We start from the raw sequence: 24,417 nt of genomic DNA on the forward strand, positions 1-24,417 counted from the left end.
CCAGCTGCCATTCCCTTTTTCACCGTACTGTCTGGGTGACTACAGCTGGTGCCACCCCAGCAGGCTGCAGGGAGTAAGTGCGCGCATGGGTGGGGGTGATGATGCGCTTAGGAGGGTGCTGGCGAGCGAAGGGTTAAACTAATTGTAGCTGTCACTGAATCCCCGGATGCTGATGTAAGGAGAGAGAGAGAAAGAGAGAGGGAGAGAGCAGCCTGCACATTGCAGAGGAGGCTGCAAAGAGAGATTACTGAAGAAAAAGCCTATAAAGGAGGGGGGGGGGACCTGAATACATCAGCAAAAAACAGCAGCAGCAGCAGCATCAAGATCTGTTCTGCATCCGGCAGTACCCAGGGCTGCGTTCCTCCTGATGATGCTGGTACCAGGAGTGTAGCATCCCCTCCACCCTCCCCCCTTCCACTCTCTCCCCACTCCCCCCTCCCCCTTGGATGCATCAGCAAAGAGGAGCACAGATCAATTTCCCCCTTCTCCCCCCCCATTAACTAAAAAAAAAAGAAAAAAAAAAGAAGAAAAAAAAAAGGAAAAACCCATAGTAAAAAAAAAAAAAAATTACCAGGAAAAAATAAATACAGGGGGATCCTAGAAGAAGAGAGGCAGGGAAACAGGGAGAAGACAACCACCGCACTGTTTATCTCTCTGCCCCTGTTCTTTTGTTCTAGCCTGGGAGAAAAGGACAGGCCTTGTGAAATAAAGGGGGACAAATTCAGGAACCATGTCCAGTGGAAAGGAGGCAGGGGGAATTCACCCTTACCAGCAGCAGCAACAACATGCCCAATATGTTGGACCCTACCGGCTGGAGAAGACGCTCGGCAAAGGACAGACAGGTGGGCCTTCAATTTCTTCTTATTGCTTGAGATTTGTTTTTTTATTTTCCTTTGCAAATGTCAACGGATTGAGACGATTGCATGTGGCGTTTCTGTTCTTCACCGTGACAAATATGTTTGTGTCCTACGCAAGGTTGTGTTTTGTGGGATTTGAAGACGAGCAGAGATGAGGAATAAATCCCTAAGTTGCGGCAAGATGTAGTCATTATACAGAAACCTCGGATGGATAAATCTTGGAAGGGTCTTGGGAGGAATAATCTGTACTAAGTGCCAGGCAGGAGTAAGGGCACCCAAAGAAGATCTTCTGATTTTATGTGATTCATTGTGTTATTAGAATTATTCTTGAAGGACTTTCACGCTACTTTTTTTGCTTTCTTCTGGTGGGATGGATTCTTGTTGGGGAAGGGGTTCTGTCCTGTGATGTAGAGATATCTGTTCAGGGTTGTCAAGGTCTTGGATGATGTCCCATGAAGAGTCATAAGGTTTTTCTTCTAAAATGTGAAGATTCCATTCCGTTCCCGAAGGTTCCATAGATGTTTCGGGATCGAGAAGGTTTCTTATTGGGTCTTCAGATTGTTTCTTGGGACGATTATGACATTTATATCATGATGGTTGGACTTTGGTTACCGTAACCAAGTCGTGTAGACTTTGTATCAAGTGGGCCATCAATGTGATGTGTAGACTCGCCTTGCTTTAAAACATTTTCTAATGCAATCTCTAGCTGACTTTATTTGGTGTGATGAGATGGAGTGGTTTTATGGTGGGCTTCTTATGCCCTTCAGAATTCTATAAGGTTATTTGTGTAAATAATTGATTAGTTCCTGTGCTGTATAGCCCTGCATTATATATGGGATTCAGCTCTGGGGATCTGCATTATACGGTGGAGCAGTGCCTTGCTCTAGGGATCTGCAGTATATAGCAGATCCTCTGCAGTACGGACCTTCTTACGTTACCGTTTCTGATGTAATGATTAGATCTGGAAAAAAAAAAGAAGCTATCATTGACATATATCGTTCCATGGGTTTAGCCTCCAGCTGTGCTGACATCTCATATAATTTCCCATCATCAACACATCAGCACCTCACAAGAACACTCCCCTTTAGCCCAGCAACAAGGTTTCCCTTTACCAAGAGGGTCCATCATTCTCGAGACTCAATGAATCAAGTCCTTTCCTCCGTATAAACTCTTGGAGGATGATACTTTGTTTTTTTGTGTATGTCAAGAAAACACGGGACGGTGATACATTTTCACAAAATTAGGAACTGATTAAAATACTGCCGGTGTCATTGAAATATGTACTGGTTGGTGGAAATCACCTTGGGAATACCTCTCGGAGATTGTTACGTGCTCTTGTCATGATGGTTATTTTTATGTAGCGTTGCTAAATGAGAGAGAGGGTAGATTCTGAGAGACGTAGTTGTATCCGGAGGGAGGGTGGGATGGACGGGTTGGAGAAATGATAGACTTCCCTTTGCAGCAATCGTTTGCTCTTGGTATAAAATTTATGGAAAGGCTTAGACTTAGAAGTAGAAGTCAGCTAAGGGCAAATATTGCAAACGATAAATGGACTAAATGATACGGTCACAAAGATGCCGCAAAGGTGACTCTCTGGCCTTTAGTCAAGGGATGACTAGAGGTCATCCTCACCACCATCCATGGACTCTTAGGCCTTCATTGAGAAGTTATCACAACGCCAGTCAACATCTATGTTCCAATGTGTTTCTTGGATTACGTAGGGTGCACACCTGCAAAATATAAGCAGGAGAAAGGCACAGATTGCTGCCACACTGTACGCATCACATCATCGGAGTGGTGTAAGAGCTAAAGGGAAACGAGCAGAGGATTCACCCAGTTACGTGTAAAATCCGCAGCGAGGAGAACTCGCTCTGGCAATAGCTAGACGTCACCTCCATATCTGCAGGCCATCACGATGTATCGTCATTGCACGTCAGACCTTGGTACGGCACAGCTGGAGAACATCACACATTGCATACGCAGATATTCAGGGGAAAGGTTTACAACATAGGAACTATTAACCATTTATTAGATGTAACGCCGTTGGGAATTTTTAAAGACGTAGCTTTCATATGTTGAACACCTTGTCTAATTTACTGCCCATAATGCCTCCCGATGACGGCCATGTCCAAGTGGCAGATTACAGGATCACCCGAGATGTAGCCATGTCCTATAGCCTCCTCAATGATTACCACGCCAAAAATTTTATATAATATGTTAACTATTGGTACTAAGGAGATATCTGTATCTAGTTGGGGGTCAGGAAGAGTTTTTTCTTAAACATCATGGACCAAGCATTAATTGTTTATGATTGATTATATCAGTCGAGTGCTCTGCGTGGTTTTCATGGATAGCACTCAAACCCATACTATACTTTGGGGCTGTGGACATGTCTGATTGTTTTCCTTGGACGGAGTGGTCCGAAGAAAACATTTGTGACATGTCCATTTTTGATCTGAGTGTAAGATCAAAATCACCAATGCAAGTCTATGGGTTCAATTTTCACGGACCGTCAAAACGTTTATTTTTCTTTCCACCTCTGAGAAAAACTGGTCAAACTCTGATCAGAAAAATCAAATAGTGGAGAGAAAACAGTTTTTTGCACCTACCTTCAAGTGAAACTCATCCATGACCGAAGGGGGCAGCATTTCGGTACATCTGATGTTCATTCAAGCACTACAAGCCACCATACTGATTATAGGCAAGTCATTCGAAGCCAACAATTTTGATGGAACTGACCAACCAACTAGGGATCTCCCAACAGATGATAATAAGAGAAGGATCGGGTTGTTGGAACTTCAACTTATGATTTTTTTGTTTTCAGTGAAGATGAAATTGACTCCTCTCACCTTGTGGAAAACAAATGACGGAGAACTTGTGTATGGGGGAGTGAGGAGAGATCGCGTTCTGTTGAATTAATGGTTGGCCCACATTTGGCTCAGTGGTTAGCATTGTTGCCTTTCAGCGTTGGGTTCTGGGTTCAAATCCCACCAAGGACAACATCTGCCAGGAGTTTATATGGTGACCTTGTCTTTGTGATGGGTTCCTCCGGGTTCTCCCCAACTTACATCTACACAACACACAGTCCATGTAAATGTACAATTTCTCCATCTCCAGCTGGAAGTGAGGGGGCACCATCTTACCATTGACATCATAAAAGCAATAATTGCCCCCGGGGCAACTTTCTGATTACAACCCCAAAACTGATACATGCATCCATACGTATGGGTAATACCTTCCTGCTAGTTATCCGGATATGCCTTAGTTTTTTAGCTGATTTTAAAGGTGCTTTACCACTAATCAGAGAAAAAAAAACAATAAAAAATGAGAGTCCCCAAGTCTCCTGTGTGAATCTAGCACTAGTGCGGATAGCCTTTCCGTTAGTTCCAAAGAAGTTAATAGACCAGTTCGTGTGCTGTACTGCTCCATTCACTGGTGACTTTGGGACCCCCCATTTTTTGGATTGGTGGGTGTTCCAGAGGTTGGACCCCAAGTGATCATGAATTTGGGCCTCCATTTTTGGATTGGTGGGTGCTCCATAGGTTGGTCCCCAAGTGATCATAATTTTGGACTTTCATTTTTTGGATAGGTGAGTGCTCCAGGGATTGGGCCCAAAGTGATCATGCATTAGGACCCCCATTATCTGGATTGGTGAGTGCTCCAGGGGTTGGACCTCAAGTGTTCATGCATTAGGACCCCCATTCTCTGGATTGATATGTGCCCCAGGGGCTGGACCGCAAGTTATCAAACATTAGGACCCCCATTTTCTGGATTGATATGTGCCCCAGGGGTTGGACCCCAAGCGATCATATATTAGGACCCACATTTTTTAGATTAATATGTGCCCCACGGGTTGGACCCCAAGTGATCATATATTACAACCTACATTTTTTGGATTAGTGGGTGCTCCAGGGGTTGGACCGCAAGTGATCATACATTAGGACCCCCATTTTCTGGATTGATATGTGCCCCAGGGGCTGGACCCCAATTGATGATAAATTAGGACCCCCATTTTCTGGATTGGTGGGGGCTCCAGGGGTTGGACCGCAAGTGATCGTACATTAGGACCCCCATTTTCAGGATTGATATGTGTCCCAGGGGTTGTACTCCAAGTGATCATAAATTAGGATCCCCATTTTCTGGATTGGTAGGTGCTCCAGGGGTTGGACACCAAGTGATCATAAATTAGGACCTCCATTTTCTCGATTGGTGGGTGCCCCAGGGGTTGGACCCCAAGTGATTGTACACTTATTAGATATCCCCTTTACGCTTTGATTTCTCATGGCTATAACAGGGTAGTGTGAAATCCCCTTTCTTCCCGATCTGCAGCTCTGCCTGTATAGACTGGCTGATATGTACGAGCAGCGGCTCACCGGGAATGCTAGTAATATCACTGGGGCAGTCTCCATATACAGTACTGAGTCAAGAATCTCATGTAGCCAGATGATTTTATCATGTAGCCAGATGATTGCACCATCAGTGAGTCTGCAGGATTCTGTACGTTGCATCCTTTAGGGTCCTGGACTATAATAAAAGTTTCTATACAACAGTGCCATGGATACTGTGGGTGATTGTGTAAACCTAAAGTCTACATTTATTCACATGTAATAAAGGCTATAGCTACCTCATTTTACAGCTCGAACCATTAATATGCTGTGGCCATATTGTTACATGGAACCAAAAATAAATGAAGGCCAATGACCGCATTTATGTATTCTATGTATTATATTTCAAGTTTATTGCATGGGGAACCTCTGACACAACTCATGCTGCCCAAACCACCCGCAGCATGAATTGGAGCCAGTCAGGTTTGTTTTCTTTGAAACGATCTGGATCTTCAGAGAAAACAAAGTTTGACGATGCGGCCGGGGACCATAAGGAGAGACCTGACTTTCCCAGCACCTTCACGGGTCGGCTTCTCCGAGCTTCACTTGAGTTGAGTGACAGGTCCATTCCTTGGATGTGTATAGGGAGACATTAGTCAGTTATCTGGAGCGGTGTGGGAAGACACCAGCCACCGGCGGTGTTGGACTGGTCTTGTTTCTGCCTCTAGGCCATGTCCAAATCTTCAAACTAGAAGACTTAGATGCATGCTTCTCATAGCTTGGCCACGAATTTGGCCGGTGGATATATTTGTCGACATTTTTTCGTTCCTAAAATTTTAGGTGTCTTCTAGGCCCAATAATTTAGGCCAGGCTCACCTGTCATGGTCTCCACTCGAAGCCTCATCGGCAGTCCGGTCACTTTTCTACAGTGACATAGGTACAGCATACGGAGCTTTTCTTACAGTTAGAACCATGGTATCATTCGTAGACCCCATCGTAAGTCACACAATGGATCTGGCATAGCATCATGGCTTCTATTCTGTGCAGAAGCTTGGGTGTAGATGTGAGCAGAGCCGTTCTAGGTGGAAACTAATACATATTAGTCCCGTACGTTGCGCTGTACTATTATATACAGCTATTATTGCACTTAAGTACTATACATTGATAATGTATGCTATTATTACGCTTTCTATAATAGTCATGCCATTTCACTTACAGGAAACCCACACAATTTTCCATTATAATTAATCATTGGGGATCCTATCAGACTCCCTAGTGAATAATTATTTGGGTCTGGTCTTTGCTAAGCAACCGCTATTATACTTCATGTCTGTTTCATAGCAACATAGGTCTCACCATCAGGGTGACAAATATGGACCTCCTCACGCTACTGGAGAGTGGCTTTTCTCTCGAAAGAGGGATCAAGATGGTGGTCGTTCCCTGGCTCTAGAATGAGGATAGCTTGGGAAGTATGTATTAATTATTAATAATACAGGAATTTTCCAGACTTACGATACTGATGACCCTTCAGTAACAGAGGGTGACCGACATCCAACAAAGTTCCAGCATTCGCCTTTTAGGTTAAAAGCTTTCGTTCTTTATCAGGTCATATTACAATCCAGTAGGCTATAAAGATTGCAAACATCCAAGTTCCATAAAATATAGCCATAGAATGCTACGCTTTTCGGAGGGTACTTAGTCATGGAATGCCATAACTAAGACCTCTCCGATATCATGAGTATAAAATATGATGTCATAAACATACTGTAATAGTGACTTGTACATAGTGTGTTTTTATCTTTGTTTATTGTGTGCTGATAAACTAATTGCGTATTGTATTCTGTAACCAGTTTGTTGACTTCGAAGGTACTGTAGATAGGGAAAGGCTGTGAGGGGGACTGAAGGACACTGGGTAATTCTAAAAATAGCTTACATGCCTGGGGTATATAAAGAGCTAAATTTGTATACCTAGAAGACAAATAGATCCAGTATGGGGTATTAACTGGCCGGCTGAGATATGTTCCTCTGCACCGTCCATGAATTGTAATGTTACAATGGCTCAGCTCCTATCCAGGTGAAACATCAGAGCTTCGAATCGCTGATCAGTGAGCCTTCCGGGTGTCAATCTTATATTGACGACCTATTCTAAGGATTATGAGCCTGGAAAACCCTTGTAAAGACACTTAAATTTTTTTTATGAGGGTCCTATGGTGGCTTAAGACTATCCTGGATAAGATTAGAAAGATCAAGGATTTATCACAGTAATAAGTCAAGGAATAGCCCATGAGGTTCAACATAGACAACCCCACAGGCAAATCACTTTCTGATAGGGCCTCTCTCTCTCTTTTTTTTTTTTGACCTGTGCAAAAATATAATACAGTTTCTAATGCAATAAATAGGGAACATGAACTAGTTTTATAGAGGACCTCACTCCGATTGTCCTATTTTTCGTTTTTGCTGCTTTTTATTATTTATGTCTTGACCTAAAGATGTATATTTTGTATGCCACTTTGAACATTTGCTCTGGTCTAGCAGTAACAGTAGCCTGATAATGTTTCTCATAAACCAGTCTTGCATAAATCATGAAGCAAAAATGCAAAGACAAACCCCTAAGGGTACAGAGTAGAGGCAAATTTAAAGAGTGATGACCTCTGTAGGGTCCACTGACCTTGTCTGGTACCTCCTATTGACTTCTAATATCCTGCCATAAAATGCTTTCCAACATCAAACAGCCTTGTTGAGGCTTGCTTTATGTGATATGTTTAACCCCTTTGGGGCTGGGCATTTTTTAATTTTTTCACTTTCATTTTTTTTTTTGCTCCCCTTCTATCAAGAGCCATTTTTTAAATTTTTCTATCAATCTCGCGCATTAACGACGATTTGTTGTTCTTTTTTTTTTTGACAAGTTGTAGTTTACGATGACAACATTTATACTTTAGCAAATAATGTACTGAAAAACATCCTCCAAAAAAACAGAGACTTGTAAAAAAAATTTTTTATATAAAAGTGGAGTTCCCTTGGGGGAAAAAGGAAAGAGAAGAGCGTTTTCTGAGAGTAGTAATAGCGAATTTGACGGATAAAAATAGAACCAAAAATAAAATGAATTTAAATGTAATTAATTAATAGCACAAAACACATTGCGTTTCGCTGTATCCAGCCTTCCTCAGGTGTATGACTTGTCTGAAAGATTTTTTCTTGTATACATATACGGTAGCTAAAAAAAATTATACATTTGCAAAAAAAACCTTTTGTGTCAACATTTTTATGTGACTTTTATATTTTTTAGTTGATGGACATGTATGAAGGCTTTTTTTTTGTACAGCGAGCTGAGTTTTTATATTACACCATTTTGGGGGCATATATAATGCTTTGATTGCTTTTATGGTATTTTTTTGGGAGGAGGTGTGATGACTCAAAAAATTCTGGCATTTTGATTTTTTTTTCTTTACAGTCTTAACCCTAAGGGTTGATTAATTTTATATTTTCACACATTAGACACTGATGCATTTATGACTAGGTTAATAGTGGATGTAATTGGAGGGTGACATCCTTTCCGTATCTACGTCTATGCCCACTCTGCAGATAGGTATCTGGTTTGCAGACAGTTTCCTTTTTTGGAGAAGATCTAATTTGCATATTTTTTTTCCCATGAGGCATTGCCTGGTAGTCTTCATGCATCACCTAGATCTTATTATTGAGAAACAGCACCCCTTAGATCTATGACCGCTGCAAACCCTACATGATCTGGCATTTCTGATTAAATTCCAGAAAAGCTTCATTTGTGCTCAGATCACAAGGATTGATTTTTCTGTTAAGGGGGAAATTATTGATTTACTCGTCTAGATACATTTATTTATACTAATATCTGTATTATAAAAATAGAATCAATATGGCAGTGAGAGAGAAAAATAATTCATATACAACATTTCTTCACCCTCAACTCAATAGTAATACAACCTTAAAGTAAATTTGTCACCAAGTTTTTGCCATCTAATCTAACGTAGGCACAGAGACCCTGATTCCAGCGATGTATCACTTACTGGGCTGTTTTTTTGTAGTTTAGATAAAATCACTGTTTTATCAGCAGGAGATTATCACTTGAGGACTAGTAAACCTGCTGCCAGGTAGTCCAACCACGCCCCCACCACTGATTGGCAGCCTATGGACAGTGTACACAAAAAGCAGCGAATCAGTGGTGTGGGCGGGGTTATACAGAGCTCAGCATTCAGAAAACTCTAGATCTGCAGCAGAGAAAACTGTGATTTTATGAAAACTGCAGCTAGCAGCCTAGTAAATGATATATCACTGGAAACAGGGTTTCTATCTCTATATCATGCTGTTCTCAAACAGGGTTGAAAAAAAACCTGGTGACAGATTCCCTTTAAATTGTTGTCTTATTAATTTTTCTCCATTCTTTCCCTTTCATTTCTTCTACTTTTCACTTGGAAAGCTGTGTGAAGATGCCACCTGTGGTGTTCGGCTATAGATGGCCGACGCTGCTTAAGGGGACCGCTGGGGCCGGTGGTGTTGCAGTTGAGATGGTTCGGCTCCCCACAGGTGGAGCGGGGCCCAAGGGCTACCAGAACAGTTTATGAGGGATGGTGGACATTGGAGTGCAGGAATGAGGGTGCAGGAGATGATTGGAGGACACGAGGACTGTAGTTTCTTTACCTTTAATTGCAGGTGCAGTCTGGGGCACTGGTGACAGGTGATCATGGAGGTCCGGGCAGCCTGGAAGCATTTCAGGATCCACCTAGCCAGGTGGATTGAGAGGCCTTCCCTCTGCGCTGCCCCCTAGGTCCTTGATGCCTTAAGCTCTCCACAAGTCCCTATTGCTGTCTGTCCATGAAAGAGAACATTCCCTCATGGCAGGCAGCTTGAGCCTGTTCTAGGTGTTACTCCCTCGTGGTGCCTCAGGGTGTCAGCTGGGGCCAGGAGACCTGCAATCTCCTGTCCTCCGGTTTTAGTTGCGGATCCTGAAGTTCCCATACAACCACAGACTCCGGTGACCGGTCTTTGGCGCTCAGTCCTGGGGTGAGCTTGGTTGCAGCTCCAATCCCTCAAGTTCTCCTCACTTGCCTCCTCTTCCTTTCTCTCAGACTCACACACTAAGACTCCCTCCTAACCCCACCTCCAGCCAGAACTTATAGGGAAGCTCCCCTAAAACAGGTGTTAGAGCTCCCCTTTCTGGTCTGGAGTCTGGAAAGGTGTTGTATGCTGATGTACCTGGAAAGGGGATCCCTCCTTGCTTCCAGGCATGACATCACCCCCAGTGAAGGAGGCAATGCCACTGTGGCAACCGGACTCCTGGGGTGCCACACATTACCCTGACAACAGAGAAAAATACTATAAAATAAATACCAGGACCTTTTTGCTCTCACCCCAAGCTGTTTACATAAGATTTACGGTATATGACAGGGTAGGTGCACACAACCCTTTTCTCTCCATCCAAGACAAACGATCCAATTATGTTGATCAGACTTTGATCAAAGATTGATAAGAGTGGGATCAGTTTTTCTTGTAGGTGGAGGGAAAAAAAAGTTTCTCCACCTTCTTCATTATGTCAGTGAACACCAGACTGCACTCGGATGTCATCTAAGTGTGGTCTTGAAGTTTGACCCATAGATTGCATTGTTGATTTTGACCCGACACTCAGATCAAAATCGAACATGTCACCGATGTTTGTTTCCTAAATCATACATGTGCACAACCCCGTAAAATAACACGGACAACACTCGTCTTGTGCACAAGCCTTTGGGATGAGGGAGGCCTTTTGGACTTATTAGTGAGGACTTGCCCAACGCTGCCATTTGGACCATGTTCTTACTCCGGACTGGACTTCGTGAAGATCTGGACCATCGGAAGCTCTGGTCTGGAATAAGTACGTAAAGTCGTTTCGGTAGTTTACTCTTTGAGTATCACAATCCGTCTGTTGCGTTTTTAAGACTTTTTTTTTTTTTTAAATTACAACATAAAATACCTGTAAAGAGATTGTTCTAGCGAGATTTTGTACAATCTATAAATGATGCGCCAGCAGAGCCCGGCCGCCTTCTGTGTACAAATAACGTGGTGGATGTGATTGAACTGCGGGGTGCAATATTCAGGGTAATTTGGAGGAAAATTGATGTGGAGAGCATTGTTTTTCTATCATGCATCTCCCGCCATGTTTCATTGTGTTTCTCCCACTCTGCTCCGTGCTGCAAAATTAACCCCTTAGCGACCGCCGATACGCCTTTTAACGGCGGCCGCTAAGGGTACTTAAACCACAGCGCCGTTAATTAACGGCGCTGTGGAAAAAGTCCATAGCGCCCCACAGAGGCCGATTTTCTCCGGGGTCTCGGCTGCCGAGGGTAGCCGAGACCCCAGAGAACATGTTTCGGGGGGTTTTTAACCCACCCCGCATTTGCGATCGCCGGTAATTAACCGTTTACCGGCGATCGCAAAAAAAAAAAAAAAAAAGCGATCTCTTTTTAATTTCTCTGTCCTCCGATGTGATCGCACATCGGAGGACAGAGAAAAGGGGTCCCAGGTGGCCCCCCAATACTCACCTAGCTCCCCCGATGCTCCTCGTGTCTCCCGGTGGGCGCCGCCATCTTCAAAATGGCGGGCGCATGCGCAGTGCGCCCGCCGGCCGACACCGGGAGAATCTTTGGGGTCTCGGCTGCCGGGGGTAGCCGAGACCCCAAAGAGCACGATCGGGGTCGGTATTACCGACCCCTGTTTTGCGATCGCCGGTAATTAACTGTTTACCGGCGACCGCAAAAAAAAAAAAAAAGTAAAGTGTAATTCTCTGTCCTCTGATGTGATCGCACATCAGAGGACAGAGAAATAGGGGGATTCGGGGACCCTAGCATACTCACCTAGGTCCCTGGATCCTCTTGCTGCTCCTCCTGGCCGCCGGCAGCAGAACATGGCGGACGCATGCCCAGTGCGCCCGCCATCTGTCTCCATCTGCCGGCCGGCAGGAGAACAGCAGTTGGGGCTAAAATTAGGGTTAGGGTTAGGGGTAGGGTTAGGGGTAGGGTTAGGGTTAGGGGTAGGGTTAGGTTAGGGGTAGGGTTAGGGGTAGGGTTAGGTTAGGGTTAGGGTTAGGGGTAGGGGTAGGGTTAGGGGTAGGGTTAGGGGTAGGGTTAGGGGTAGGGGTAGGGTTAGGTTAGGGTTAGGGTTAGGTTAGGGGTAGGGTTAGGGGTAGGGTTAGGGGTAGGGTTAGGGGTAGGGTTAGGTTAGGGGTAGGGTTAGGGGTAGGGTTAGGTTAGGGGTAGGGTTAGGTTAGGGTTAGGTTAGGGGTAGGGGTAGGGTTAGGTTAGGGTTAGGGGTAGGGTTAGGGGTAGGGTTAGGTTAGGGGTAGGGCTAGGGTTAGGGCTAGGGTTGGGGCTAAATTTAGGGTTAGGGTTGGGGCTAAATTTAGGGTTAGGGTTGGGGCTAAATTTAGGGTTAGGGTTGGGGCTAAACTTAGGGTTAGGCTTCTTTCACACTTACGTCGGTACGGGGCCGTCGCAATGCGTCGGCCCGACATACCGACGCACGTTGTGAAAATTGTGCACAACGTGGGCAGCAGCTGTAGTTTTTCAACACATCCGCTGCCCAATCTATGTCCTGGGGAGGAGGGGGCGGAGTTACGGCCACGCATGCGCGGTCAGAAATGGCGGATGCGACGTACAAAAAAACGTTTCATTGAACTTTTTTTGTGCCGACGCTCCGCCAAAACACAACTGATCCAGTGCACGACGGACGCGACGTGTGGCCATCCGTCACGATCCGTCGGCAATACAAGTCTATGGGCAAAAAACGCATCCTGCGGGCACATTTGCAGGATCCGTTTCTTGTCCAAAACGACGGATTGCGACGGAATGCCAAACGACGCAAGTGTGAAAGTAGCCCTAGGGCTAGGGTTAGGGTTGGGGCTACAGTTAGGGCTAGGGTTGGGGCTAAAGTTAGGGTTAGAGCTGGGATTAGGGTTAGGGTTTGGATTAGGGTTCGTATTAGGGTTAGGGTTTGGATTAGGGTTACGCTTGGGATTAGGGTTAGGTTTGGGATTAGGGTTAAGGTTAGGGTTGTGATTAGGGGTGTATTGGGATTAGGGTTAGGTTTGAGGTTAGGGTTGAGATTAGGATTAGGGGTGTGTTGGATTTAGGGTTTTGATTAGGGTTATGGTTAGGGTTGACATTAGGGTTGTTTTGGGGTAAGGGTTGTGATTATGGTTAGGGTTAGTGATTAGGATTATGGATGAGGTTGGGATTAGGGTTAGGGGTGTGTTGGGGTTAGGGTTGGAGCTAGAATTGGGGGGTTTCCACTGTTTAGGTACATCAGGGGGTCTCCAAATACGACAGCCAATTTTGCGCTCAAAAAGTCAAATGGTGCTCCCTCCCTTCTGAGCTCTGCCGTGCGCCCAAACAGTGGGTTACCCCCACATATGGGGCATCAGCGTACTCGGGATAAATTGGACAACAACTTCTGGGGTCCAATTTCTCTTGTTACCCTTGTGAAAATAAAAACTTGGGGGCTACAAAATCTTTTTTGTGAAAAAAATAATATTTTTTATTTTCACGACTCTGCATTCTAAACTTCTGTGAAGCACTTGGGCATTCAAAGTTCTCACCACACATCTAGATAAGTTCCTTGGGGGGTCTAGTTTCCAAAATGGGGTCACTTGTGGGGGGTTACTACAGTTTAGGTACATCAGGGGCTCTGCAATCGCAACATAATGCCCACAGACCATTCTATCAAAGTCTGCATTCCAAAAAGACGCTCCTTCCCTTCCGAGCTCTGCCGTGCGCCCAAACAGTGGTTTACCCCCACATATGGCGCATCAGCGTACTCGGGATAAATTGGACAACAACTATTGCAGTCCAATTTCTCCTGTTACCCTTGTGAAAATAAAAACTTGGGGGCTACAATATCTTTTTTGTGGAAAAAAAAATATTTTTTATTTTCACGACTCTGCATTCTAAACTTCTGTGAAGCACTTGGGCATTCAAAGTTCTCACCACACATCTAGATAAGTTCCTTGGGGGGTCTAGTTTCCAAAATGGGGTCACTTGTGGAGGGTTTCTACTGGTTAGGTACATCAGGGGCTCTGCAAACGCAACATAATACCCGCAGAGCATTCTATCAAAGTCTGCATTCCAAAACGGCGCTCCTTCCTTCCGAGCTCTGCCGTCCGCCCAAACAGTGGTTTACCCCCACATATGGGGTACCAGCATACTCAGGACAAATTGGACAACAACTTTTGGGGTCCAGTTTCTCTTGTTACCCTTGTGAAAATAAAAATTTGGTGGCTAAAAAATCTTTTTTGTGGAAAAAAAAAATATTTTTTATTTTCACGGCTCTGCATTATAAACTTCTGTGAAGCACTTGGGCATTCAAGGTTCTCACCACACATCTAGATAAGTTCCATGGGGGGTCTAGTTTCCAAAATGGGGTCACTTGTGGGGAATTTCTACTGTTTAGGCACATCAGGGGCTCTCCAAACGCGACATGGTGTCCGATCTCAATTCCAGCCAATTCTACATTGAAAAAGTAAAACGGCACTCTTTCTCTTCCAAGCTCTGCGGTGCGCCCAAACAGTGGTTTACCCCCACATATTGGGTATCGACGTACTCAGGAGAAATTGCACAACAACTTTTGTGGTCTAATTTCTCCTGTTACCCTTGTGAAAATAAAAATTTATGGGCAAAAAGATCATTTTTGTAGAAAAAATGCAATTTTTTTTTTCACGGCTCTACGTTATAAACTTCTGTGAAGTACATGGGGGTTCAAAGTGCTCGCCACACATCTAGATAAGTTCCTTAAGGGGTCTAGTTTCCAAAATGGTGTCACTTGTGGGGGGTTTCCACTGTTTAGGCACATCAGGGGCTCTCCAAACGCGACATGGCGTCCAATCTCAATTCCAGCCAATTCTACATTGAAAAAGTAAAACGGCACTCCTTCTCTTCCAAGCTCTGCGGTGCGCCCTAACAGTGGTTTACCCCCACATATTGGGTATCAGCGTACTCAGGAGAAATTGCTCAACAACTTTTGTGGTCTAATTTCTCCTGTTACCCTTGTGAAAATAAGAATTTGTGGGCAAAAAGATCATTTTTGTGTAAACAAAAGCGATTTTTTATTTTCACGGCTCTACGTTATAAACTTCTGTGAAGCACTTGGGGGTTCAAAGTGCTCACCACACATCTAGATAAGTTCCTTAAGGGGTCTAGTTTCCAAAATGGTGTCACTTGTGGGGAGTTTCCACTGTTTAAGTACATCAGGGGCTCTCTAAATGTGACATGGTGTCCGATCTCAATTCCAGCCAATTCTGCATTGAAAAAGTCAAACGGCGCTCCTTCACTTCTAAGTTCTGCGGTGCGCCCTAACAGTGGTTTACCCCCACATATGGGGTATTGGAGTATTCAGGAGAAATTGCATAACAAAATTTATGGTTACATTTCTGTTTTTACACTTGTGAAAATAAAAAAAATGGTTCTGAATTAAGATGTTTGCAAAAAAAAGTTAAATGTTCATTTTTTCCTTCCACATTGTTTCAGTTCCTGTGAAGCACGTAAAGGGTTAATAAACTTCTTGAATGTGGTTTTGAGAACCTTGAGGGGTGTAGTTTTTAGAATGATGTCACACTTCATTATTTTCTATCATATAGACCCCTCAAAATGACTTCAAATGTGATGTGGTCCCTAAAAAAAAATGGTGTTGTAAAAATGAGAAATTGCTGGTCAACTTTTAACCCTTATAACTCCCTAACAAAAAAAAATTTTGTTTCCAAAATTGTGCTGATGTAAAGTAGACATGTGGGAAATGTTATTTATTAACTATTTTTTATGACATATCTCTCTGATTTAAGGGCATAAAAATACAAAGTTTGAAAATTGCAAAATTTTAAAAATTTTCGCCATATTTCCGTTTTTTTCATAAATAATCGCAAGTAATATCGAAGAAATGTTACCACTAACATGAAGTACAATATGTCACGAAAAAACAATCTCAGAATCAGCGGGATCCGTTGAAGCGTTCCAGAGTTATAACCTCATAAAGTGACAGTGGTCAGAATTGCAAAAATTGGCTCGGTCATTAAGTACCAAATTGGCTCTGTCACTAAGGGGTTAAAAAGATGTTGGCGATGACACACATTGTAATAGCACAAGTGACACATGCCTGCACTGCTGCTGACTGTCACACCGAGAGACATAGATGTATAGTGACAGTGGTTGGGCTGATACCTACGTCATGCCTGGGACGGAAACTATTTGCTCAGACTTTTTTTTTTTAAGAATGATTTTTCCAAATTTTCATTCTTCTATGTACAGATATTATGCTAAACTCATAGGGTATGTATCCACGTTCAGGATTGCATCAGGATTTGGTCAGGATTTTCCATCAGTTTTTGTAAGCCAAAACCAGGAGTGGATGATAAATACAGAAATTGTGCATATGTTTCTATTATACTTTTCCGCTAATTGTTCCACTCCTGGTTTTGGCTTACAAATACTGATGAAAAATCCTGACCAAATCCTGATGCAATCCTGAACGTGGACACATACCCATATAGTCTGAATTGTGGCATATGCTGAATGCTGCAAAACTAGAAATTCTGACCAAATTCCAGTTCATCGAATTTTTCTGAATTTTAGTATTTTACTTTAACCAACACCCTTTACGATGACAATAAAACAAGATCAGCCATTAAAACTAAACATGAACTTTTCTTTTTTTTCCTCCCCCCAACTTCATCTGTTGTGTAGAGACCTTTATTAGAAGGAGGTATCTAAAACATGTCTAAATATCAGTGTTACCGTATAGTGAAAATGATTATGAACGCAAAAAGAAATTATCCAAAAAATGGTAAAAAAAATACTGAGACTCCCTGAAGAAGCCCATGCAAAACATGCATTGGAAGTGTGTGGAAAGGGAACAGCCTGCAATATTATGGTTGTCAGACATACTATTGGTCCAAATAACTTATAGCACTTGCTGTATTGTGAGATAATTTTTTTTATTTATTTTACAGTAATATTTAAAATTTCCTTTACTGGTAATCAGTGGCGTAACTACCACGGTCGCAGCTGTCGCCACTGCGACCGGGCCCGGCAGTTCAGGGGCCCGGCAGGTCAGAGGCACCCGACACCATGTTGCAGTGCAGGAGATCCCTCCTGCACGGCAACAGTCTGAGGCGTATCTAGGGGGAGGGGGCAGCCAGGGCATGTGAGAGATAGGAAGCAGCTCCAATCAGCACGGTGAGACAGCTTCTCCTGCTCTGCAGCCCCGGGACAGAAGGCGAGAGCGGGGGAGGTGCGGGACAGAGCTTCTGTAAGCAGGAGATGCTGAGGAGCTGCACGTTTATATCAGCCTGCCCTGTACCAGAGAGGAGAGTGTGAGATGTGTATATGAGCTGGTGTGTGTGTGTTTGTGTGTGATATCTATAGTGTGTGTGTGATATCTGTAGTATGTGTGTGTGATATCTGTAGTGTGTAATATCTGTAGTGTGTGTGTGTGTGTGACATCTGTAGTGTGTGTGTATGTGTGACATCTGTAGTGTGTGTGTGTGTGTGATATCTGTAGTGTGTGTGTGTGATATCTGTAGTGTGTGAGGCAGGTGCGTAACTACCACGGTCGCAGCGGTCGCCGCTGCAACCGGGTCTGGCAAGTCGGGCCTGGCAGGTCAGAGGCACATGACTCCCCCCGTCACTGCCGCCGCAGTGAACTATACCGGCGTCTATGATGCCGGTACAGTTCAAAGCAATGATGGAGGAAAGAGCGTCAGATGATGCTCCCTCTCCCATCATTCCCCTCTGCCTCTGACACTGCGGGTGCGTTATGACATCACTTCATCGCGCACCCGCTGTGTTCGGGGCCCAGGCAGTGCAGCATCTGCACAGGTGATGGTGGCCGCCATATTGGCAAAGCCTGTGGCGGCTGCTGGGACCAGGAACAGGCGGCTCCGAAGCTAGTGGGGGGCACGTGGTCCGAGCCGCCCAGGAGGGGGATGCCGCAGCGGCTCAGCCATGTGGAGGATCCGGGGATGAACATGGAGGTTTACAGGACCAGCGGAAGTGAGGTGTGTCTGCTGCCCGTTTGTCGCCGTCTCGGCCCCCAGCGTCCCTGGCCCCCTGTGACACCAGCCCCGTTTCCTCCCTGCTCTCCCGTACCCCATGTCCTAGTAGGTCCCCGGGTTCAGGTCATTGTGCTCCTCCGGGCCCCCTGTACACACCTTGTTCCTCCTCCCCTGGTCCCCCAGTGCTCCCCATCTCCCATGCCCTGAGTTCTCCTGCACCCCCCATGCATTCCCTGCCCCTTGTTCCCGTGTGACTCGTCTGCCCTGCTCTCAAGTCTCCCCTGTCCCCTTTCTCACCGTGTGTTCTCCATCTACCCTGTCCTTGTAATCCCTGTGCCCCTTTTTCCCTCCTCCCAAGTCTCCCCCGTCTTCCTCTGTCCCCTTGCAGCCCTTGCGTCCCTATCCACTCTGCCCTCGGAGTCCCCTTGTGTCCTCTTGTGCCTGTCTCCCTTGCCTCCTAGTCCCCGTGTGTCCCATTGTGCCCTTCTCCCCTTCCTCCTAGTCCCTGAGTCCCCTTGTGCTTGTATCCCTTGTCCCCGTGTGTAGCCTTGTGTCAGTGTCCCTTGCCCACTAGTCCCTGTGTGTCCCCTTGTGCCTGTCTCCCTTGTCCCCTTATGCTTGTGTCCCTTGTCCCCGTGTGCCAGTCTCCCTTGCCCATTAGTCCCTGTGTGTCCCCTTGTCAGTCTCCCTGGCCAACTAGTCCCTGTGTGTCCCCTTGTGCCAGTCTCCCTTGTCCCCTTGTGTCAGTCTCCCTTGCCCACTAGTCCCCTTGTAACCTTCTCCCCTGCCTCCTAGCCCCCATGTGTCCCCTTGTGCCTGTCTTCCTTGCTCCCTAGCCCCCCTATGTTACCCTTGTGCCTGTCTCCCCTAGCCCCCTTGTGTCCTTCTCTCCTGCCCCCTAGTCACCATTTGCTCGTGTCTTTCTCTCTGCCCCTGCATGGAGGGGCTGCATTACACTATGACGGGGGCTGCATTATATTCTATGGGGGTTACATTGTATTGTATGGCAGGGCTGCAGTATACTCTGTGGGGTGGCTGTTTTATACTATATGTGGGCTGCATTATACTGAATCGAGGACTATGGGGAATATATTATACTATATGAAGAACTAGGGTGCATCATACTATGGGAAGTGAATTGTACGACATGGATGACGGTGGTGCATTATACTATATGGAGTACTATGAGGAGTATATTATACTATATGGAGGACTGAGCAGTGTATTTTAATATATGGAGGACTATGTGGAGTGTATAATACTAAATGGAGGACTGAGGAGTGTATTATACAATATGGAGGTCTGTGAGGGGTGTATTATACTAAATGGAGGACTGTGAGGGGTGTATTATACTATATGGAGGACTGTGAGGGGTGTATTATACTATATGGAGGACTGAGCAATGTATTATACTATATGGAGCACTACGAAGAGTGTATTATGCTATATGGAGCACTATGATGAGTGTATTTTAATATATGGAGGAGTGCATTATACTATATGGAGGACTGAGGAGTGTACAATACTATATGGGGGACTATGGGGAGTGTATTATACTATAAGGAGGACTATGGGGGTGCATTATACTTCTTATATGGATCCCCATGACTTCTATGTAAGCCCCTGATGAGTATAATGGTTTATTTTCTTTTATACATTACATAACAATGGCAGTACGGGGGACGAATATATGCCAGGATGGGGCACTGGATAGTTATGCAACTGAGGTCACACTATACAACTTTACAATAAAGCTATAGTGTGCAAAATTAATTGGAAAAATGTGAATTTGGGTGGAAAATATTTTGGCATGGTGGGGGGCCCCCATTTGAACGTTCGCACCGGGGCCCATAACTTTGTAGTTACGCCACTGCTGGTATTTGACTCTGTATATTTACTTGTTAAATTGCAATTAGTTTCCCCATCATTCTTGTTTTTACCTTGTCTTTTGTTTTTAAATCGTGGTCTGTTTGATAAAACTTTGATATGTAATTATTATTGTGAGATATTTTATATATATATATATATATTTATATATATTTATTTTAGCATTATTTTAATACTTTCTTTTGTATTTTTTAACTGTAAGAGGAAGGAAGTGTAGGATAGTTAGCCAAGGTTCTCTAATGTTTATGGGTTTTTTAGTAAAAAAGTAAGGGCTTTACGAGTGCAGGATCAGACTACAGTATTTGTTTGCAGTCTGTTACCATGGAGACACATCGTCCTGCATAGGAATTGTAAACACAAAAAAATAAGATACTTTTAAACAAAGTATAATTAAATAAATATAAATATAAAATAACATAACATTTATCTTTCTAAATTGTCATTAAGGTTTTTCTTAAAAAAATTAAAATTGCTGAGGTGCCGCCCTCCCGCATCCTGGCACCCTAGGCACGTGCCCTAAAGTGCCTAGTGGCAAATACGGCCCTGGCAATACCTACAATACCAACCCTGTAGAAAGCATTTTTTTACAGTCCACATCACCCACAACAAGCTAAAACTTTGGTGCCCGTTGTTATATTATGTCTTGATTTTCAGGTGTTGAAATTTATCATCCACTTTGTTTCTTTGGGCAGTTCTTCTCTATGTGTATTCTGCCAGCACTATAGGAGCCGGAACTTCCTTTCCTTCACTTCCCGGAATAAATTGCTCCAACGACAGAAGGGAGATACTAGGGGTAAAATCACATAATTTTTGAATAAAATAATTTGCAGAATGTCTAACATTTTTTATGAATCCCAATAGGCCAAATATAACAGTTATATTAGCGTAACTTTTTATATAACACATGGCCCCTTAACCTTTTATATTGGTTCGTATGATTTATTCTGTCATCTTAGGTATTAACGCAGCAGTCGCTACATGCTGTGTACAATCCAACGAGACATTTATATATAGAGGTCCCGGGTCCGAGGTCCCATGTTTGCAGCATATGTGATAATGTAAGCAATGTGTGTTTATATTGCAATCATGGAGAACTGAAGTATTAATTATGAATGTACAATGACGGATATTGAGATGGAAATGAGCAGTGTGAACAAAAAAAAAATCCCAGATTAATTGCCTTCATTAAACACATTTAATTAACTTAAACAAGGCTGCTAAGACTATTTTCATGAAAATGAACACAACACTTCCTTTTCAATGGACACTTTGATTTGTAAGGCCCGCAGACCGTCGGGTGACCCTGCCCAATTCTTACCAGGCGTGGAGAGGAGTCCCGATGGCAGAAAATGTATTTTTTAGGTCCTTAAATATTATATATTGAAGGAGTCCTTAGTAGGACGTTGAATACATGTCATACAGTATGGACTTAGATCATATGGGCTTTTCAATATGGGTCAAAGTCATCAAAAGTGGCGCAAAATTGATTGTGATTGGCAGTCCAAAATCGGATATGCCTGATCGACATCATCTGGCCGAGGCCCCCATACACTTTAGACCAGTGTTCCCCAACTCCGGTCCTCAAGAGCCACCAACAGGTCATGTTTCCAGGATTTCCTTAGTATTGCACAGGTGATAATTGCATCACCTGCACAGGCATTAATTCCATCACCTGAGCAATACTAAGGAAATCCTGAAAACATGACCTGTTGGTGGCTCTTGAGGACCAGAGTTGGGGAACACTGCTTTAGACCATCGTCCGAACCTATCAATATCAGCAGGTTCATCTAATATAAATATAATGTGCATTGGGGGCTGTAAGAGCCTCCTTTCTGTCTAACTTGCCTTGTGCTGCCTGTTGTAAAGTGTAATCCATATTAGGTAGATAGACAGAGATGGATTATAGAAGATCAAGATGGGGCTTTGTCTTCCTATTTCTGCTCTCCTGTCTGTTAAACTGCACATATGCCTAACAGGCAACCTGGGAAGTGAAGGAAAGAAAGATCCAGCTCCTATAGTGCTGGTAGAATACTGATGAAGAGGCACCGCCCACTGAAAAAAGTGGATGAAAAAAATTGTGGAACACAAGAATCGGGAGAGTTTCTTGGCTGGCACGTGAACTAAAGTTAATTTTAACAAGCAAGACTTGGCTTTTCTACAGGTTTTGTGCGAAGGGCAGGTATAGGAATGGAGAAGGCAGCATGCGAAAACTGTGTAGGAAAAATATATTCGAAAGGCCGCTAAATTCACACTGCACAGTTTTAGAGGAGTTTTCTTTTTTTCAGTCTAGGGCTTCATTCGTTGCTACTTGATGAGATTTCTTTTTAATCTATTTTTCCTCCATTGATAATTATTGTTCCATAGACTGGGCGAAGACTGAGCTGTTACTCACCCTTTCATGGTCCAGCATTGTCTGTCGCCTCGTCTTGTGGGATTTTGACATGGCTGCAGCCAATCACTGAGCGCAGCGACTCATACAGTCTGTTTCAGCAGGGCTGCTGCGCTCAGTGATTGGCTGCAGTGCTGTCAACATGATCTCTTACTGTACAATCTTCTTGTGCCATCATAGAATGTACGGACAGGTACTATCATCCTGCGACAACTCCTCTAAGAATAATGTTTACAGCTCTTGCCGAAAGCAACTGGACTTCAGCATGCCCGATCCTTTTGGTTAATGTCTTAAAGGGAATCTGTCACCGGGTTTTTGCTACCTAATCTGAGAAAAGCATAATGTAGGGGCTGAGACCCTGATTCTGGCGATATATCACTTACTGGGCTGCTTTGTGTAGTTTTTATAAAATCACCGTTTTACAAGCAGGAGATTATCACTAGAGGACAAGTAAACCTGCTGGTAGGTATTCCAACCACACCCCCACCACTGATTGGCTGTTTTCTGACTATACACAGAAATCAGCCAATCAGTGGTGTGGGTGTGGTTATACAGAGCTCAGCATTCAGAGAACTGGTAGAGAAAACCAGGATTTTATCAACACTACAGCAAGCAGCCCAGTAAGTGACACATCACAAGGGTTAGCAAAATCCTGTTTATAGATTCCTTTTAAAACAGTCCAGCCCATAGATTTTCGTCATTTACTGCAGAATTTCCTTGATCCTCAACACGAAGATGAATAGAAGGAAATATGGAAATATCCATGAAAGTTATGGAATGTTTTTCGTCTGAGACTATAAAATTGATAGTCTTGCATGTGCTGTAATATACATTGTCCTACCCCATCCCGAAGTTGTATTTTTAGCCAAAAAGGATAAAGTCATTGTTCAGCTATTACGGGTGTGTCAGAGGCTGCAGACAGTCGCACTGCATCTAGCTGCAGAAGGTCTCTGCGGTTGGCCTTGCAGACACCTTCTTAACCCTTCTGACTCTTTGACCCAGTGGCAACCTTTCTCCGGCTCTAATTGACACACCAGGACCTGGGTGTTTATAGACTCCCAGCCTGATGCTGGGAGTTGCCAATGGTATTTCCATTTTGAGGTTTGTAGCTTTAGCAGTCGCCTTGCTTCCTCTTTGTTGTTGCTCGAGGACATCTGTGTTACATCTCTGAGTCTACACAAGATAAGTGTTCCCCTTGTTCGTCTATCCCAGCTGTCTTTGGTGGTAGTGGGGATCGACTAGTGCACACCCCGCCATTCTTTAAATAGGGCTTATCATTAGGGTCAGGCAGGGATTAGGTTCCTGTTCGGCGATAGGTGCAGAACCTATATAGGGATGTTTAGGGCAGACAGGGTGACTTTAGATCTGCCTAGGGGTCCCCCTCCCCCTTCCCTAGTGTTGGGCTTCCTTCCCCTCATTCTTTCGTGTTGCACTTAGTCTTTCCTACACTGTGTGTGACATCAGCTCACCAATGTCGTGTTTTACCTTGGCTTCTATTTTGGATGTTAATTTGTATTTTCTGTACAGTAACAATCTCCAGCTTTTCAGAATAGTTCTTCTCTTTGGTGCCAGCTTCCTTGATGCCAAGGCTAAGCCAGAGATTACAGTGAGCATATGTACCTGGAGGATACTCTTTCGAAGTTTCTACTTCTGAGCACAGTCCAAAGTTGGAAATGATTGCCTTTGTGGGTCTTTTTAGTCATTGATACTGAAGATCTTGCCTGAAGGACCTACATCTGTGCATGTCAGCTGATTAAATGGATAACTCGGGACTTTTAATGGGCTGACACAGAGGTGTTCTCTGCAAAATGAATGGAGATATCATCGTAAAAACAGGCATGGTGAAGGCAAGTCTCGGAAGACAATTATACCCTACAGGGGCCGACCAGTACAATGTAGTCCTCTCAACATTCACTT

The 24,417-nt window shown here is 44.1% G+C and overlaps 1 protein-coding gene across 5 annotated transcripts in view; it reads left to right on the forward strand.

Annotated features, from left to right (window-relative positions):
- Positions 1-37: 37 nt before the first annotated feature.
- Positions 38-24,417, forward strand: part of LOC138651843 (serine/threonine-protein kinase BRSK2-like) — a 341,472-nt gene continuing 317,092 nt past the window's right edge. For 2 of the 5 annotated variants that reach the window (XM_069742381.1, XM_069742382.1), the window contains exon 1: positions 595-842. In XM_069742381.1, coding sequence (XP_069598482.1) covers positions 731-842 — 112 coding nt within the window. In that variant the 5' untranslated portion in view covers positions 595-730. Of the gene's footprint in view, positions 843-24,417 lie in introns of all 5 variants that reach the window. The other 3 variants (XM_069742386.1, XM_069742385.1, XM_069742384.1) reach the window with 3 other exon arrangements.

Source organism: Ranitomeya imitator, chromosome 10, assembly GCF_032444005.1.
Source record: "Ranitomeya imitator isolate aRanImi1 chromosome 10, aRanImi1.pri, whole genome shotgun sequence".
In the NCBI taxonomy this organism is placed as follows: domain Eukaryota; kingdom Metazoa; phylum Chordata; class Amphibia; order Anura; family Dendrobatidae; genus Ranitomeya; species Ranitomeya imitator.